General features: G+C 48.3%; 1 protein-coding gene across 4 annotated transcripts in view; it reads left to right on the forward strand.

Annotated features, from left to right (window-relative positions):
* Foxn3 (forkhead box N3) overlaps positions 1-17241 on the forward strand; it is a 350908-nt gene that overhangs the window by 269251 nt on the left and 64416 nt on the right. For all 4 annotated transcript variants that reach the window (XM_055592711.1, XM_055592713.1, XM_055592714.1 and 1 more), the window contains one exon: positions 6419-6483. In XM_055592711.1, the coding sequence (XP_055448686.1) occupies positions 6419-6483 (65 nt within the window). The remainder of the gene's footprint in view (positions 1-6418; positions 6484-17241) is intronic.

Raw genomic sequence — 17241 nt, forward strand, 5'->3', positions numbered from 1 at the left:
GGAGGAGGAGGAGGAGGAGGAGGAGGAGGAGGAGTCTCAGATGCTGTTTCTTTAGCCATTGATGTCTTAAAACTATTGGTTGTGTCTGGACTAAGGAACAGTTGCATTTGGAAACTCTCAACATCCTTCAGGAAAAGATAAGGATCGCCCTCATCTGTCACAGGAATGCAGGAAAGAGCCAGGTTCAGGGAGCCCAGAGTGCTTCAGGAAGTATTGGCACCAAGCTATAACTGGCTCAGGTGTTACCATGTGGCCTAGTATGTCCTTGAACTCCAAACTGCAGGTTTCTTGGAATCAGGACTACAAAGGGGACTTTTGCCCTTTACAGAACATGCCTCTTTGACACCCTTATCTCATTTTGCTCTTATGTGCTGCAGATGATCAGTTACCCCAAAGTTTGCAAACAGAGAGTTGAGGCTTGGGCAAGTTAGAAGACCTGAAATGTTAGATGCTGCCTTTTATCCTGTGTGCTGTTCACATCTGCGCTGTTCACCCCACCTCAGATAGGACCAACTGCTTTCTGGGACCCCCCTTTAAACCTCAGACACTCCCATTTTATTCACCCCCTCCCCAGGTCATGTTTCAGTAAGTTTAATTTTCTTAAAATCGTTTTTATTGTTTGATAATTCATACATGCTGATAATGTTTTTGTTGTTATTGTTTGTTCGTTTGGTTGGTTGGTTGGTTGATTTGGTTTTGGGTTTTCGAGACAGGGTTTCTCTGTGTAGCTTTGGCTGTCCTGGACTCACATTGTAGACTAGGCTGCCCTCAAACTTGTAGAGGTCCACTTGCCTCTGCCTCCCTGAGTGCTGGGATTTCAAGTGTGTGCCAACATGCCCAGCTATATAATGTGTCTTGATTAAACTTCCTCCCCCGTTGCCTCTCCTCCAGCTCCTCTTCTATTCCCTTATGGCTTTTCACTCCCAGCTTCATGTGCTCTTTATTTTTTTAGGCCCCTGAGCCTGCTCACTTAGTGCTGCCTGCAGTGCAGGGGTGCAGAACTGTCCACGGCAGCCTCTCAGAGGCCACACGTCTGAAGAAAATGATTCTTTCTTCTCTAGCAGCCATCAGTTGCAGTAGCCCTTTGGTTTCTAGGGACTTCATGATTTATCCCCTAAGCCACGCCAGGATTCTGGCTGGCTTGGTCTTGTGCACACAGTCACAGCAAATATGTCCAGCAAATAGTTTTGCCGCAGCTCTCTGCTACCTCTGGCTCTTACTGTCTTTCCATTCACTCTTCTACAGTGACCCTCGAGTGTGGAAGGAGTCGTGAGACTTGCAGATAATTGATTATACCCCAAGGGATGCTTCCCTGACAGTTGGGGTGATTTGTTACCCCCGACTTCTGTGTCTGTCTATCTGCCCAGGCCCCCCTAATGGCTCCCACCATTCCACATTTCAGAGGCTTAATTAACATCTTTCTTTCAGGGGTTGTGTTAGGGTCTTAGGTATGTTCTCTGCTTCTCTGTTATCTTCCTGGCGATCTAGCCGAAGTTAGTTTAAAGGGGTAGTATTTCAACATGCATTGTTTTGTTGGTTGGTTTCCATTCTTTCTCCTCAGGTGGTGGAGGCATGCTTGACCTAGCATACTGCCTGTACTACTGGCCCCTGTTGTGCAACCGATGAAGTTGTGCGTGTGTGTGTGTGTGTGTGTGTGTGTGTGTGTACTTGTACTTGTGTGTACTCTGTTTTATTCTAGCAAAACGTTCAATGGTGGATGTACAAATCCTGACGATTCCTTCACACACCCTTTCTAGCGATGGGTGTAACAGGAATCCCTGCCAAGCTGCTTGAAGGGTAGTCAAGCTCAGGTCCCCCAGAGGACTGAAGGGAGCTGAACCAGCCTTTCAGTGTGCTGTGGGCCATTTTGGTGAACAGCAGGGGAAAGTCAGAAGGAGTGTGAATTGGCCCTGTCCTCCTGCCTAACACTCCAGGCTTCAGGTCAAGCATCCATTCCAGAGCCCCCCCCGTGTCTTCCCTCCACACCACCCAATTCTTTCTCCCGGACTCTCAGTTTTTATAACTTATGGTAAAACAAATGTAAAACGTACTGTCTTGGCCATTTTTTTAAAGTGTGCCACACTGTAGTGCAAAGAGCACTGGCATCATTGTGTGTCCAGTCTCCAGAACTGTCCATCTCGCAAAATCAAAACTCTGCCCATTCAATGCCCACTGTCCACACACCACCCCCTCACCGTGCCTTCCTGCTTCTGTCTGTGAGCAACTGCCCTAGAGACTTCATGGAAGCACACCCCGACAGCGTGGTCCCCTCTGCCGGCTTCATTCGTTTAGCATTCCTTCACTTGCCCTCCACGTTTGAAGCATCCTGTTCTTTGTGGTCTATAGTTCATGCTTGGCATCTTGGACCTTAGAAAAACATGCTCTTCACTGCTGGCTTGTTATGGGGCTCATAAAACATCCAGACTGCTGAATACAGGAGGGGGTCCTTTCAGAACTGCCCGAACTTTGGGTTCAGAAGATGTTCACAATGACTGAAGCTCACGTACAGACATCTGACAGACCGTATCATGATTCCAAGACCTACCTCGGGACTCTATCACCTGTTGACTCCCAGAATCCTCTTGGGGGTGAAGAAAAGATCATGGGGCCTGGGAGTGATTGAGTGCTGTGGGCCTCTTGAGGACTCGTGGTGTGCTGTTGGGGAGATAGTGTGCCACTCCGGGGTTTTGTTGGTTCTGCTCTGGGCTCAGCGTGCAGCAGAGCAGTGTTGCAAAATGCTGGTTCAGGGACCGACTTTTTGGCAGGCAAGACCCTCTTAACCTGTTGGCCGCAATCCTTTGTCACCGAGTTGGAATGGCTGATAGTGCTGAAGGTCACTGTTAGCACATTATTGAAATGAGACATTTGTAGTGCGGGCCTGGTATTGTTTTTGCTAATAGGGCCCGCTGTCTTTTCACAAACAGTTGGTCAGACTGCTGTCCCCAGGCCAGGACTTTTGCCTAGGAAGAGATTCCTAACAAAAGACCGTCCGTGGGGAAGGGTGGCTGCTAGTTTTCTGTATGGGAAGGCGGGAAAGGGCAACCCGGAAGATGAGCAAGGACAAGAGGCAGGCACTCTGGAAGCCCAGGGCTGCTCATGTGGTGTAGCTCACAATCCCCTGACCTCCCAGGACCATGGTTGCTCACCTGTGGAATGGGAAGGTGACCTCTGCCCTGCCTGCCACGGAGGATCAGGGAAAACTGTTGGGCTTGTCAGGTGACCACGTGCTAGTCCAGTGATCAGCCGTGAGGGAACCATGGTGAGATGACCAAAATTCACTCAGTTCTGGGTGCTTCCTGGCCATTCTGCCTGAAAGTAACAATACTCAGCAGCCTCTCGGATTTACAGGACAAGGTTCAGGAGCCTGTTCTTAGCATGTGTCAGCCACCCTTCCCCGCCACTCTTGATCTGAAAAGGGGGTAGCTACGAGCTATAAGCGTCACACCGCCATTTTCATGGAATGGTTGTAGTTAATATGCATTTTGAAGTAAATTCGTTTGGATGTATTTTTAACTAACTTTGAGCTCTGAAAGCCAATCAGCCAGGGATGTCTCCAGCTGTAGGAGTGAAAATCAAGTTTGTGCTTTTCGAGAGTGCAGCTGGAGCCAGGGCCATTAGCCTCCCTACAGGCATTCCTTGTCTCTCTAGGTGGCATCAGAGGAAAGTCTGACAGCAAGTTCTTCAGGGTCACAGATAGGACTTTTATGAGTTTCCCCCTTCTTCCCAGTCTTTTGTCGCACCAAAAGCAGTTCTCAGTAAGTGCTTGATAAGTCCTCAAATCCCTAATGGTCAGATGATGTCATTTTGAGGGAAAAGTTAAAAGGAGCCTACAGAATATGGCGCTTGGTGCTCCAAAGCTTTGCAGTTATGAAGATGGAACGTCCAGCTCACTTAACTGCTACACACACACACACACACACACACAGGAACAAAGGTATGAACACCGGCTCACTTAACTGCTAGAAACATAGGCACACCATCTGTGTGCACACACACACACTACAGGTACAGCATTTACATGTGCACACACACACACACACACACACACACACACACACACCGCACCACACCTACTCTTTGAGTGCAGCAAGTACTGATAACCAGGGGCCATTGCAGGCAGTATGCTGGGCCACACTTCCCTCCAGCCCTCGAGGACACACCAGAGGGACAGCAGAGCCCAGTGACCACCGAATACTGATGAGCGACTTAAGGTGTTAAAAGGGGTGCTATAGAAATCCTCCGGTAGATCTCCACCGTACAGAGACTTTTCCTTATCTAAAACCACTGGGTTTATCTGACCTCAGCTCCCCGAGTTTGCTCCATCCTGGCTGTCTACTCGGTTGTCTGCCAAATCAGGGTCAGGATAAAAAGGCGATTTGGGTGGCAGTAAGCTGGATATCCAGGCTTCTGCAGTAATACTCAATTATTGAATTCTCCAGAAGCAATGAACTCCTCTGTATAATGAAGCCCTCGGTTTTTAAATATCTTTATGAATCAGCCGGCTGAGTATTGGCAGCAGCCGGCCCGCCGGTTCCTCCTTTATTTTAAAGATAAGGTGGTAGGCCTCCGGGGACGTGCAGGGGCGGCTAAAGGCCAGCTTAAAGACCTTCACATACCTTGTTCTTCCTGACTGAGCCTCAGAGGAGCCACAGGGGAGAAGAGTCAGCTTGCCACCACTGTCCTGCACCTCCAGCAGGGTCTGTGACCGTCCTGTGCACCTCCTTGTCACCTACCAGGGGTGAGAATCTGGGCGACAGGGAACAGCCCACTCACTTTTAATATAGTGGGTCCAAAGCAAAATAAAACAGCAAGTCTGTGAGCACTGGAGTTCCCCGAACAGGTTCTTATCTGCAGGTTCTGCTCAGACCTCCACAAGAGAGCAGGTGCTATGCTGAAGTAAGCAACACCATCTTTTGGTTGCCCGGTACACATAAGAGTTACATTTAACACGGCATCTGTACAGTCTGTTGGGCTTGATGTACAAACCTCAGCTTAAAGCTCCTTTGTTGCTAAAGAATGCAAAGGATTATTGGAACTGAGGACACTGGTGCCGATACAGTTGCTGCACACAGGGTGTTCAAACCTGTAATTCATAGAAAAAGGAAAGAGCAAGGACAACCCGAAACATAGCAACTATACGAGAGTGAAGTGCGGTAAAACACGAGGTGCCTGTGTTAGCAAGCGCTTCTGACATTATCATGCTATTTAATAACATTTCCTAACTTCTCCTCAATCCTGTGCTGTGTCCCCATAGCTATGACAATATTTGTACCTCTGGAAATTAAATTCTTGCAGGCAGAATGCCACTGGCATCTCCCTTCCATGTTAACAGCGTTGCTATCCTTCACAACCAGACTCCAGCTGACTACTAAAGCATTCTTGTATTCATTCAGGGGCGAGCATGAGAGTGTGCTTGTGTGTGTGTGTGTGCACGCGCGTGTGTGTTCAAGTGTGCTTCTGTCTGTCTGATGGATTTCAAGATATATTTCTCTGGCCAGTTTTAATTTGTTAGGTTGAATATGATTGATGCTTGCGTCCACCAACATCATTTGCCACATACTATTTTGGTGAGAGTAATTTAAATTGCCTCGGGTTGGATGTGCTAACATTGTGAATTGACGGCTTTCTAAAATTAATCTTGAGCCAGTCCTTGATTGAGGATAACCCTCTTTCCACTCGAAGGGTTTTTCACTAAGATTGGGCAGCTATAAAGTTCTTCACTGACTGTCTTAAGACAGTGAAAATGCTCATCTACAAATTCAGTGAGCGCCTGAGTGATATATCGACCTCACGGGGTGTTCTTGCTTCTGCTGCTACTAGAATGTGGGTGTCAGTGCGTCCGCAGAGTGTTTTATGGGATACAGAGCGCAACAATTTAAGACAAGAAATTGAAAACAAGATGCAAAGCCACAGGGAGGGTTGGAATGGATCAAGGTCCCATCTGTGCAGAGAGAATTTGGTTGAGAGAGTAACAAGGAAGGCCAGCTCAGGCATATAGAAGACAAGTTTTGATGTGTAGCCAGGAAGTGGTCGTGGCCCTGGTCAGTCACAAGACAGGGACAAGACCTGTTAGCCACATGCACCCATGAGCTCACCAGCAGGTGAGCAAGCATTCTGTGCTCAGTGCTATCACCTAATCAGATCAGTGAACCACAAGCGTTTGCTGGTTGCCTGTGGACGTCTCGGTGGCCAGGTGCGACCCTGGCCAAGATGATAACCAGAACTCTTGTACAGATGGTTTCGCCTCAGGGACCAGAAAGCCTGTTTTTAACCTAATTGTTTTTAAAGCACACCTGGGGAAATGTTTCCAGGCCAGCACCTGTGAAGTTCGTGGAAGGGGGGCTGCCGGAGAAGGGCTGCTGGGGAGCGAGGGGATCCCAGCTCTCAAAGCCTCATGCACATCTGTGTTCTCTTCCAGCACATCAGGTCCACCCATCTGGCCGGGCAGTACCTTCTTCAAGAGAAATGGAGCCCTGCTTCAAGGTAGGTGTCTAAGAGAGCCTCCTGCTCCCATATCTCCTTCCTTCTTCCTTGGTGCATGGTCAGCCAGGAGCGCTCCCTCCTGGCTGGCAGTGGCTGCTCTCTGGAGGGGTGTGACTCTCTGCCTTGGGTCTGATCGCTCACTTCTTATTTCTTCCTGCTCAAGTGTCTTGGCTGCTTTGAATTGAGAGTTGAAACAGGACCTCTGTCCCAGGACTGTTGCATTGGTGGAGTCGGAACAGCATAGCATGACAGTAGTACAGCCGGGCTGATGAAAGCAAGCTGTCATGTGTTTCTGATACCTGACACGATGAAGGCTGGTTTGGTTTGGTTTTGATACTTGTATCTTGGAGATACATTTGTTTCCTGCTGTCTCCTAACATTCCTGTGTACCTGGAAGGTTGGCTGCAGTTTGTTCTGATGTTCTGGGCACTCCTCATTTGTCCCCAGAGTCGTCTGCTCGGGGGCACTGTCGACAGTGTCGCCGCCCATCCTCAGCTGCCTGTGCTAGCTCCCCCTCACGGGATGCCAACTGCCTGTCATCTCTGGTATTGCTGTCACATTGCTTTGCAACGACAAAGGTGAAGAATGGATGGTTGAAAACAGTGATGAAGCTTGGCCAGCCTGGTCTACAAAGGGAGTCAGGACAGCCAAGGCTACACAGAAAAGAAAAAGAAAACTATGATGATGTATGCCCAGTTCTTTCAGAAGCCACTTTCGGGCTTTGGGTGTTGAGGATGTCTGCTCCATGGATGGCCCAGCCTTCACATTTTAGGGTTGTTGATATTGTCCCCTCCAAGTCTGTGTTGATTATCCAGGAGTTGAGGGTGACAGGGAGGCACAGACACTGAAAACAGGTGGACAGGAATGTCCAAGAGCTTCAGGACTGTGCTGTTGCAGGAGGAGGGATTGGAAGCCCTGTTAAGCATGTCTTGTAAAAGGATACACAGAAGCGCGCCATGCGCATGAAGGAGTCACATAACATACGTTGATGGTCAGGATGAGACATTTATCATGGGCTCTCTGCAGTAGTCCCAGCAGTGGTGGGAGATAGGGTTCTTGTTCCATGGGCCATGCGGATTCATGCTTTTTAACAGTATGTGAAATTAGGAGCAGGAGGGTTTCGGTATGACTTTCTTGGTACAGATAGAGCTGGGTCAATTCTACTTTCATAGACATCATAGGTACCCTAAATGTCTAAGGAAAGAGATGTTAACACACAGTTGCCAAGGTTGGAAACGGCGATTGAGTGAGTTTCAGATTCACCAGTGTCTCTTCTTGGCTATAGTAATGGCGTAGGTATCATTCACCTTTGGATTATTTTTAGAATTGGGATTTTGTTTGCCTAGAGCTCTTTCTTACAGAATTCAATCCGTTCTGTTCTACATTAGGTAAGATTACTCTGTGGGGAGTCAGGTTTTTTGGTTTGTACCCATGACACAAAACCATGGAGAGAGTTGATAATGCCTGAAGCTGGTGAGTGCTGTGGGTTGTTCATGGGTGAATGTGTCTTTCTTTTTTTTTTTTTTTTTTCTTCTTCATGATTTAAAATTTTCATAATTCCTTATATGCTGCGAACTAAACTAATAAAGGTTTCAGATGTATATGGAATCTATATTCAGTTGACTATAATGTGTGTGTGGGGGGGTGTCTGTCAGTCGTCTATATTGTCCATTTGAAAACCATAAGGATCTGAGTTTGGGAGTGTGGGCAGGGATGGGTTTACATTTATTTCTGTCATGTTTTCATCATTTTGCCCTACCTATCTTGAGTTCTTGAGAACCCCTCTACCCTGAAAAGATTTTCTTTCAGGCTTTAAAGGCATCTTCCCAAATGACCTTTTCTTCTCCTTCGGGGCCTCTAGGGGTGTCCAGAAGAGGAGGCTTACTTTCTGGTAGGAGTTTGGAGAAGAGGGATATCACTTCTTGGGGGAAGTAACACATGAGCAAGGACTCAAAACAGAAGGTGTGTTTGTGTGTGTGTGTGTGTGTGTGTGTGTGTGTGTGTGTGTGTAATTTCATAGATGTGCCTTTGCCAGAGAGGAAAACTACAAGAGTTCATGACATGTGGGGCATGCCTGGGCCATGGCAGTGTTCCTTGTCCGTATCCACGTGAACCACGGAAAGCAGAAAATAGCCCCGGTCTTCTCCTGCCGCACCGTGCACTTAACAGCGCAAGTCACCGTAAAGTGCCAGCGGTCTGTCCTTGTTAACAAGTGGCCGTTGCAGTTGAGCCTCGTCATTACTGCCCAGCGTCGTAAGACATCAAAGCCCTATACGCCTCGCCTAGGCAGGATCAGTATTGAAAAGACAGTTTCTTTTCTTTTCTTTTTTTCCTTACCTTTTGGAGATAGTCGCATGTAACTCAGGCTGGTTCAGAGTTGCTATGTGGAAGGATAACCTCCAATTTCCGGTCCTTCTGGGATTACAGGTGTGCAGTCACCATGCCTGGGTCTTCAAGGACACTTCCTCCCAAAGGCATGTGGCTTTCACACCGTCATAAAGTTGAAAACAAAAACAAACCGCAGTCAGGGGACTTACTGTAATGTGATGTTCTAAGGGGAAATACATGGAAGTGAAAAAGCCGAAATGATGCTGAGGCCAGAGTGAGATAATAGTTACAACAGGGAACTGCCTTCAGTTGTCTAATAGTTGTTTGGCCTGTGAGCGTTTGAATGTTGGTATTTTCTAGCATAAAACTAATACGAAAAATTAGCTGGAAATGCTCAGGGTCTTGCTTGGACCTCAAGTGTGGCACCGACTTTTGGTTCAAAATCCCAGGCAGGCTGGGCTGCTGAATCACCTCGGTTTGAGGATAATGGGGGGAGATTTGGTCTGGCTTACGCCAGGCAAGCCTACTTCACATAATTGGTCGTTTCATCAATTCACAGTGTTTATTCTGAATGCCATTTAGGCTGTGAGAAGCGATTTCAGTATTCCGACAGTTTCAGTGGACTGGAGAGCCCTTCAGTTTTTTTTTTAAAACAATAGAAACCAAGCAGAGCCTCACAAGGGGACAAGCCTGTTGTCTAACAAGGGACCCGGGGCACATCTAAACGCAAGTGGGGCTTACTCGGAGGCGTGCAGGAGTGGCCAGCTGACAGGTGTCTCCAGCAGACCCCGTGTCTTTGAGTTGTCTGTGTTACACTGCCAGTGTGTTTGGATTTACTATAATAACACACCATCACGTAAGCTTAGTGATGTCTTATTTCCTTAATGAAAATAGTAAAGTCTTCTTAAGGATTTTCCTTTTTCCACCCACCGCCAACCGTTACAAACTTAGATTTCGGTTATTTCATTTAAAGGTCGCCATGGCTTCAATTATTTTAATGAGTCTGTGTCTCATAATTAAGGATATTTCTCACCCTGGTCTGCCCCTTCATCTGGCCTCTGATGCTCTCACCCTAAAAGGAGATGAGACAGCCCACCATCTCCCCACCCGACCCCACCTGCCAACCTTAGTAGCTCCTTGCCCTCTGCTGCAGTGTGGTACAAGCTGGGCCTGACCTTCCCTGCTGCCCTTTCTACTCCTTTGTTCTTTGCAGGCCTGACAACCCCTGAACTTGTTTTTTGTTTTTTTCTGAGAGAAGCACTTCCCGCACCCATCCACACTGTGCTACCCCTGAGCTTCTCTCTCCATTTGTGTCAGGCTGGAGCTGTTCCAGGGAGGCCCAGGGCCTGTCCCTCAGCCGCTCAGCCCAGCTTGTGGTCAGACTTAGCGAAGGCCTGGCCTGCTATAAGAAGCCAGCTGCTGGCAGCACTGAGAACTCTTTCTCAGACCTCCCCAATCAGCAGCCTGACAGCCTGCCTTCCCTGGTTTCTCCTCACCTTCCTTCTTAACTCTGGCTAGCACTGGGCCACTATTATCACCAAATACTATCAAAATAAATCATTACCAAATCTGTGTCCCTAGCATGCCGTGAATGAATCAAAGTCCCCCATCACACACAACAGGTTTTCCTCCTTGGCTGCTGACAGCCCACAGGATGAGCAAATGAAACGGAAAGAAATCCTTAGCGGCATTTTCAGTGCATGGAGTGGGGATTAAGCTGCCACAAGGCCAACGGCAATTGGGGGAGAGGAGACTGGTTCTGCCGCCCGACATGTGCTGTTTCTGTGCGCCCAAGCGCACGTGCCGTCCGTAGGCCATGCGTGAAGATGGTGCTCTGGGGGATGGGTTTTCTGTGTCCTGGGCTGGCTTCGTGAAGCTGCTCTTCCCACCCGACCTCCGCAGCCCTCCTTCCCTGCCGTAGCTCAGCCGTGCGTTACCAGCAGGTAGATGAGGGAATGCCCTTTTGCTTCATCTCACAAAAACTCAGGTTTTGAGTCAGATCCCCAGGCTCTGGTCCTCAGTAAACTCCACGGCTGTGCTCAAGATGGATGGGAAACCCAGCCTCTATTTTTAATTCCCTGTAAATTAAAGGAATGTCCCTCTGGGACAGTTTTCCTCCCTGAATTCCAGCTCCGATCCATCCTAGCAACTTTCCTAAAAACAGTAGATCCAGAAGAGCAATGAAAAAAGTGTTACCTTTAGCCCACCATCCTCTGGATCCAAGAAGAAGGGCAGAGTGTTTTTGCCAACTGTCTGGACAACCAGTCATCAAACATGGCAGTTTTCAAAGCTCTCACAGCTTGTTGTGAAGCAAATGTATTATAGATTCGGATAACCTAGAAACAGGTCTTAGCTTGGCTTCCTAAGCAAGTGGCTTAACCCTTGTTAATACATTGGTTAGTCCATTGGTATAGCAAAATAGCTGAAGCAGGATAAAGTGTCAGGAAATGAGTTTGCTCACCATCTGAAAGTATAAGGTATATCAGCTCTTGTGATTCTTCCTCTGACAAGGGCTTCATGACAGTGTCATCACAGTGATAGGAACACGCAGAAAAGAGGTCACATGATGGGACAGGAAGCCAGAAAAAGACATTTAAAGCATTTTTTTTATTTTAGGTGTGTGGATGTGTTAATGTGTACCACATGTGTGTAGTACCGGGGGGAGGCCAGAAGAGGGCGTTTCCTGGAACTGGACCTTCAGATGGTTGCGCTGGGAACCAAACCCTGGTCATCTGCAAGAGCTACCAGTGCTTTTAACTGCCAGGCGTCCACTACCATCCCAGAGGGAAGGGGCTTGGCAACTCTCTCCCCAATGAATTCACTCAAGACTAATTCACTAATCCTTTCCTAGGCCATTGTCATTAATGATCCCACCACCTGCTCATCACCTTTATCTCCCAACGAGTCCACTTTCACCTACTCAAGGAGAAACATCCCAACAATCTTCTCAGGAAGATTCTTCTCCATTTCCATTCTGAGCGTTAGCCCCACCAGCCTCTCTTCACTGACACTAGCAGGATTTGGGGACCGCTTTTTGGTCCAGGACACTCAGCTCTCTCATTCAATGGCCCATCTCAGGTTTTATTGTACCCCCACACACACACCCTGCCCCCATCTCTTTCCCTTGCTGCAGCTTGCCCTGGGCTTTCTGCCGTCTTTCATCCCTTCCACAAGCTGACTCTTTTGTCCACTGTGCAAAGAAGGACATTCACCTCTTGCATAAATCGGCTTCTTGCCCCTGGGCACACCCATTAAAAAAACTCAGCACTAACAGAAAGGGGACGGCCCCTGTTTACATTTGCCCTCCAGTGCTTGCTGCCTTCTGTTCTCCTTGGCCCAGGATAGACTTTGAGTTTGAAGGAGGAGCCCTTTTTTCTTCGGCATTGTTTGTCTTTTTGGCCTGGAGTGCATAAAGATTTTTATGGAACCTCAGTGCTTGTCTTGCCGATTCATTTACAGAGGTGAGGTTAAAGGGGTGCTTTTGGGTTTCACTGATTTTTTTTTTGTTTGTGTGTGTGTGTGTGTGTGTGTGTGTGTGTGTGCGCGCTTTAAAACATGTTTTTATGCTCATTAAAAAATAATGAGGAAGTATGGTTTTCAAAGAGGCCATTAGTTTGTTTTGATCTTCGTTGGTCCGTTAACTTATTTATTTTGGAAAGACAGATCTTAGGTAGCACAGGTCAGCCTCAGACATGCTGTGTAGCCAAGGGTGACCTTGAACTTCTAATCTTTCTTTGTCTCTCAAGTGCTGGGACTACAGGTTGTATGTTACCATGCACAGTTGATGTGAGGGGGCTTGAAGCCAGGCAAGGGCTGAGCCATGCACGTCCCCACCCTTGTGACTCCAGCTGACCCACCATCTCCAGTGTCTGTGGCCTGCCATGCAGTCTAAAGCACCCTGACTTACACATCCTGCGTTTTCTTGCTTGACCCTAACCTTAGCTGCCTTCTGGGCCCCTGTCTCTAACACTTGTCTTCATATAAGTCTCATATTGCTCTCTGAGAAGGTGGGCCTGGGAGCAGACTGCTGAGCTAGAAGTCGCTGCCAGCAAGGCTGAGGACATGAAATTGAAAGCATTTACCAGACACTTCCTCAAGAGTCAAGGCACCTGCTTCCCCACTTCGTGTGTGTGTGTGTGTGTGTGTGTGTGTGTGTGTGTGTGTGTGTGTATGTATGTATGTATGTATGTGTGTGTCGCCCATGATATGTCCCAAGTGTGGAGAGCAGAGGACCTCCTCTTCCAGTCTCTCTGGCCTGGGAGCTTCCAGGATCCTCTGCCTCTGCTTCTCTGCCCTGGTAGGAGCCTCAATTACACCCATGTGCACCATACAACTGGTTTTCACTGGGGTCCTGGGGTTTGAATTCAGATCCTCACACTTGCACAGCAAAAAACTTGACCTACTGAGCCAACCACCCGACATACACTTTATGACTTTTAAAGATTGGATAGAAAAAGGGAAATTCTAGAACTAGCAACTGAAAGGCTAACACAGTGCACAACACCTACCACTGAGCGATGATCTTACTGGATGTGAATTCTTCTTACGGACGTAACTTTACACTAAATGCACCAATAGGAGTGTTTCCTTATAGGTTGCATAGCATTTAGAAATGGTTTTTAATCCACTAAATTACATCTGGAACAAGATAGTGAAATGTAGAGATGAAACAGCTTTGCATCCTGTGCCACGCCGAGCTAGTGTCTACCAAAGAGCCCAGGCTTTTAAGTACAAGGAAAGGAAAAGCCATTCCCCTGAAGCTCTGTGGAACCGCATGGTTGGAGGTCCAGACACAGTTTTGTAAAATCACCAAAAGCCATAAGAACAATGAAGCTTTTAGGATGTGTTCTGAGCAAACTGTTCACGTGGTGGTTTCAGAAGTGTACTTAGGATCACCGCCCCCACCCCTAACCCCTACCCCGTAAGCTTCCAAAGCCAAGTTTGTGCTCTGTCTGCTCCCGGTTTCCTTCCCAAGCCCTTGCCAAGAGGCTGACTGCAGGGTTTTCACCTCTGTGCCATCATACACACGATTGGGATGTGTGCCTACACTCATGTGCACATATGTGTCTGTGGCCCAGATGCTTAAGTGTAACAGCCTTGCAGAGATCATTACTCTCAGTGGCCCTTGTAACCTCCAGCAGAAATCCTGGCAGGCTCTCCATAGTGTTTGCTATCTTCCAGCTGGTCTTACTAGAGGACAGCATTCAGGCAGAGGGCAGATCTCCAGTCTCAATGAAGAGGTCCTGTGTCCACACCCTGCCCTTCTGCCCAGTTGCCACAGGACTGAAAGGGGATTCTTGGATCCTCTCCTCTTTTACAAAATGGCAAAGCAATAGTCTTGCAGAATTGCCTTAACGGAGAGGAGGACTGACGATGATGTGTGTAGCGTCCCTGGTCCTTAGTAGGTGCTTCAGTTGTAGACACTCCTGCCCTCACTCCAGAGGTCTCAGTGAGATGGGGGTGGGAGAGCAGAAATGGAACCTTGGGGTGACCCCCAGACGGGTGCCCTTGGGCAGCTCACCTGATTGGTTCAAGCCTCTGTTCCCTGCCCAGTTTAACTTCATGAAATCGGTGAGGACTAAAAGGCAATGTGTGCGCAGAGAATTTATTGTGTTCACGGCAGCATCTGTGCGGAGTCCTGCTGTTTCCTAAGGTGGTCAGCACCTTCAGCTTCACGTAAAGCAGCAGCAACAAACACTGCTCCCCAGTTCGGCTTAGGTATGCCTGTAGGGATCTTTAAGGCTCCTTTCAGTCTCTGCTGTATTGTGACAGGGAAAGGCTCAAACTCTCTTCCTGAGAACATCCCATGCCAGTCTTGACATGATCTTGCAGAAATGTAACAGAAGACTCCACCGGGAAGGGCTGGAGGTGTAGATGTGATCTGGATGTCTTGTTCTTCCATTTAGCTTCCTGGGTTATGCCAGGATAAAGCCAGACCCCAACATTCACAATGGTCAGTTTCAGTAAACAGGGGTGGGGAATGGTGGATATCAGTTGCTAGCCATCCTTGAGGAAGGGTCCCAGTGGACCTGGCCCTGACCCAACAGCCACTGAAGCACACATCAGTTAGTCCTTCTTAGCCTATGGATTGTGTGTTTTTATTTTGTTGGGCTTGGGGCTCCTTATGTAGCCAAGGCTGGACTGATACTTCTGATTCTCCTCCCTCAGCCTCTCAAGTGCTGAATTCCTGAAGTGTGCCCTTGTATCTCTGTCAAACTCGGAGTCTTTCTGGGGCGTGCTCAGGTAATCTGATTCTGATTGGACACCAATTACAGGCATGAACTTAGAAGCGTAAGTGCCTGCTGTGGTGACATTTGCCACCAGAGACTCTAACCCAGCAAATCATACCAAGCAGGATTGTGACGAGGTCTTAATAGGGACAGTACAAAGAACCGTTCCGGGTCAAATCGGGGTGTCGTTCTCAAGCCCTGCCCATCAGCCTCTTATTTCACAACAATCTGGGGATGAATTGCTCCTGGGAACGTGTTTCTGTTGTGGCCCGTGTGGACTGACTCACAGGTGTAATCAGATCAGGGCCTGTTTCTCATCTTGTAGGACCACTGCGTGCTCCCACTTGCTACATTGGTTTCTTAAGGGCACTCTCTAGCCTGGATGACTGGTTGAGGGTGGCCGACAGCCCAGGCCAGGCCAGGCCAGGCCAGGCCAGAGTTCTGCCCTGTGCTTTTTTCCCTTGGGTTTGGAAGCTTTATAGAATACACCGACATCGCCAGCTAACTACCCCGACAACCCCTGCACCCCAGCTTAGAGCCTGCAAGTGTGAAAGAAACAGGCCAGAAGGAACCGGGATAAGGGGCCACTCGACCTGCTCCTGCTTAGACAAGGTAAGCCTTCTCTTCTTACCTAGGCCAGTGGGACGTAGCTTCTCTTGTGTTCAGCCAAAGGCCCTGGCCAACCGGGCACCTCTAAAGACACACCAGTTAAACTGATACACATCTGTCTCTGATGACTCCTGGGTATCACAGCTGCAGTTTTCTTGTCGTCTGGGCCCTCTTGGTTTTTTGATCGTCACGTAGAGTACATGGGGGTCGTTCCTGAATGGCAGCTTAAGCCAGCAACGCCAGGACCATTGTCTTTAATGATTTCTAACATCCACGTGCCCAATTATAGCCACAGTGAAATGCACACTCATTTGCTTCAGGAGAAGTGGGCAGTGTCCGCCTGCGCAAAGATGGAGAAAAACAAGCGCCAATGAAGTATTTGGTGAAAGCAAATTGTGCCTGTGTGTCAGCAAGTACTCGTAGCTGCAGGTGTGTGCAGATGCATGGTGCATCCATGCTTGAGTGCGTGTGTTGTGTGCAAAGCTCAAGTCTGTGACACAGAAGCTATTTTGGGCAGGCCCTGTTCTCTTCCAAGTTCATTGACTCACATGTCTGACAAATGCCACTTGTAGTCAGATGGGTCTGTGTAGGAGAGAATTATATCCACACTCACTGTGGCTCCCGCGTCCCAGACAAGTCTGTGGGGTAGAACAGAGTTTTTCACTTAGCATCTTTTCTTCCCCTTATTGCCATTTGAATTCATTGAGAACAGTTTCGAGTCTCATTAGAGGAGTCTTAATTTAAAAATTAAGTTGGGAGCCAGCAAGTGAAATTGAAGAGGCAATGCCTTCGGTTCTGAACTGAGCTTTCATTACTCAGTCGCTCTTCAAATTATGCTGATTTCAGGTGTGATTTTTTCCTAAATAGGTTGGGAAGCCCAAAGGCTTTCTAGACTAATGGTGATCTGCAGCTCCATTTCCTCTCTCAGCCACCTGCCCCCTGGGGTCTGAAGATCTCGGGCCCCACGTCCTTTTGGTCCAGCTCTCCTTTCCCTCTTCCATCCCAGCTGTGATGGCAGGTTAGGTGGCCCTGGCAGCCTGTGACATCACACGGTGCAACACTTGTGCTCGCCGTGGTTCGGTTGTGCTCTGCGTGACCTGACGTCCTCTGTTAGTTTTTACTGTTCACCCCTCTCCACTCCTGGGACCAAACCACCCACTGTTCCCTTGATCAGAAACTTCCCGGGATATGCTGCTGTCTTCTCCTCCTCTTCCTTCGTGTGAAGGGTAACATCAGCTATCCAAGAGGCTGGTGTTGTTTCCCATCTGAGTTCATGCTTTTCCTTAGCTTTCCAAGACACACACACACACACACACACACACACACACAGACAGACACAGACAGACACACACAGACACACACACACGCCTCTCACATGTTTGTAGTGCTGAGGTCCAAGCATTTAGTAGGGGCTTCTTTACCTCTTCATTTAGTAGGGGCTCCTTTACCTCATGAGGTTGGCTAAATGCATGGTTTGGCCGTTTCAGCATATAATAGGTTGTATTTTTGTTGGGGAACCTCAAGTGCTATTGTAATTGAAATGTGCACCCTTGAACTTCTCCTGCCCCTCATTCCCTGCTCCTTGGGGGGG

The sequence above is a fragment of the Psammomys obesus genome, unplaced genomic scaffold (assembly GCF_907164565.1).
Source record: "Psammomys obesus unplaced genomic scaffold, mPsaObe1.curated_primary_1811, whole genome shotgun sequence".
Lineage (NCBI taxonomy): Eukaryota > Metazoa > Chordata > Mammalia > Rodentia > Muridae > Psammomys > Psammomys obesus.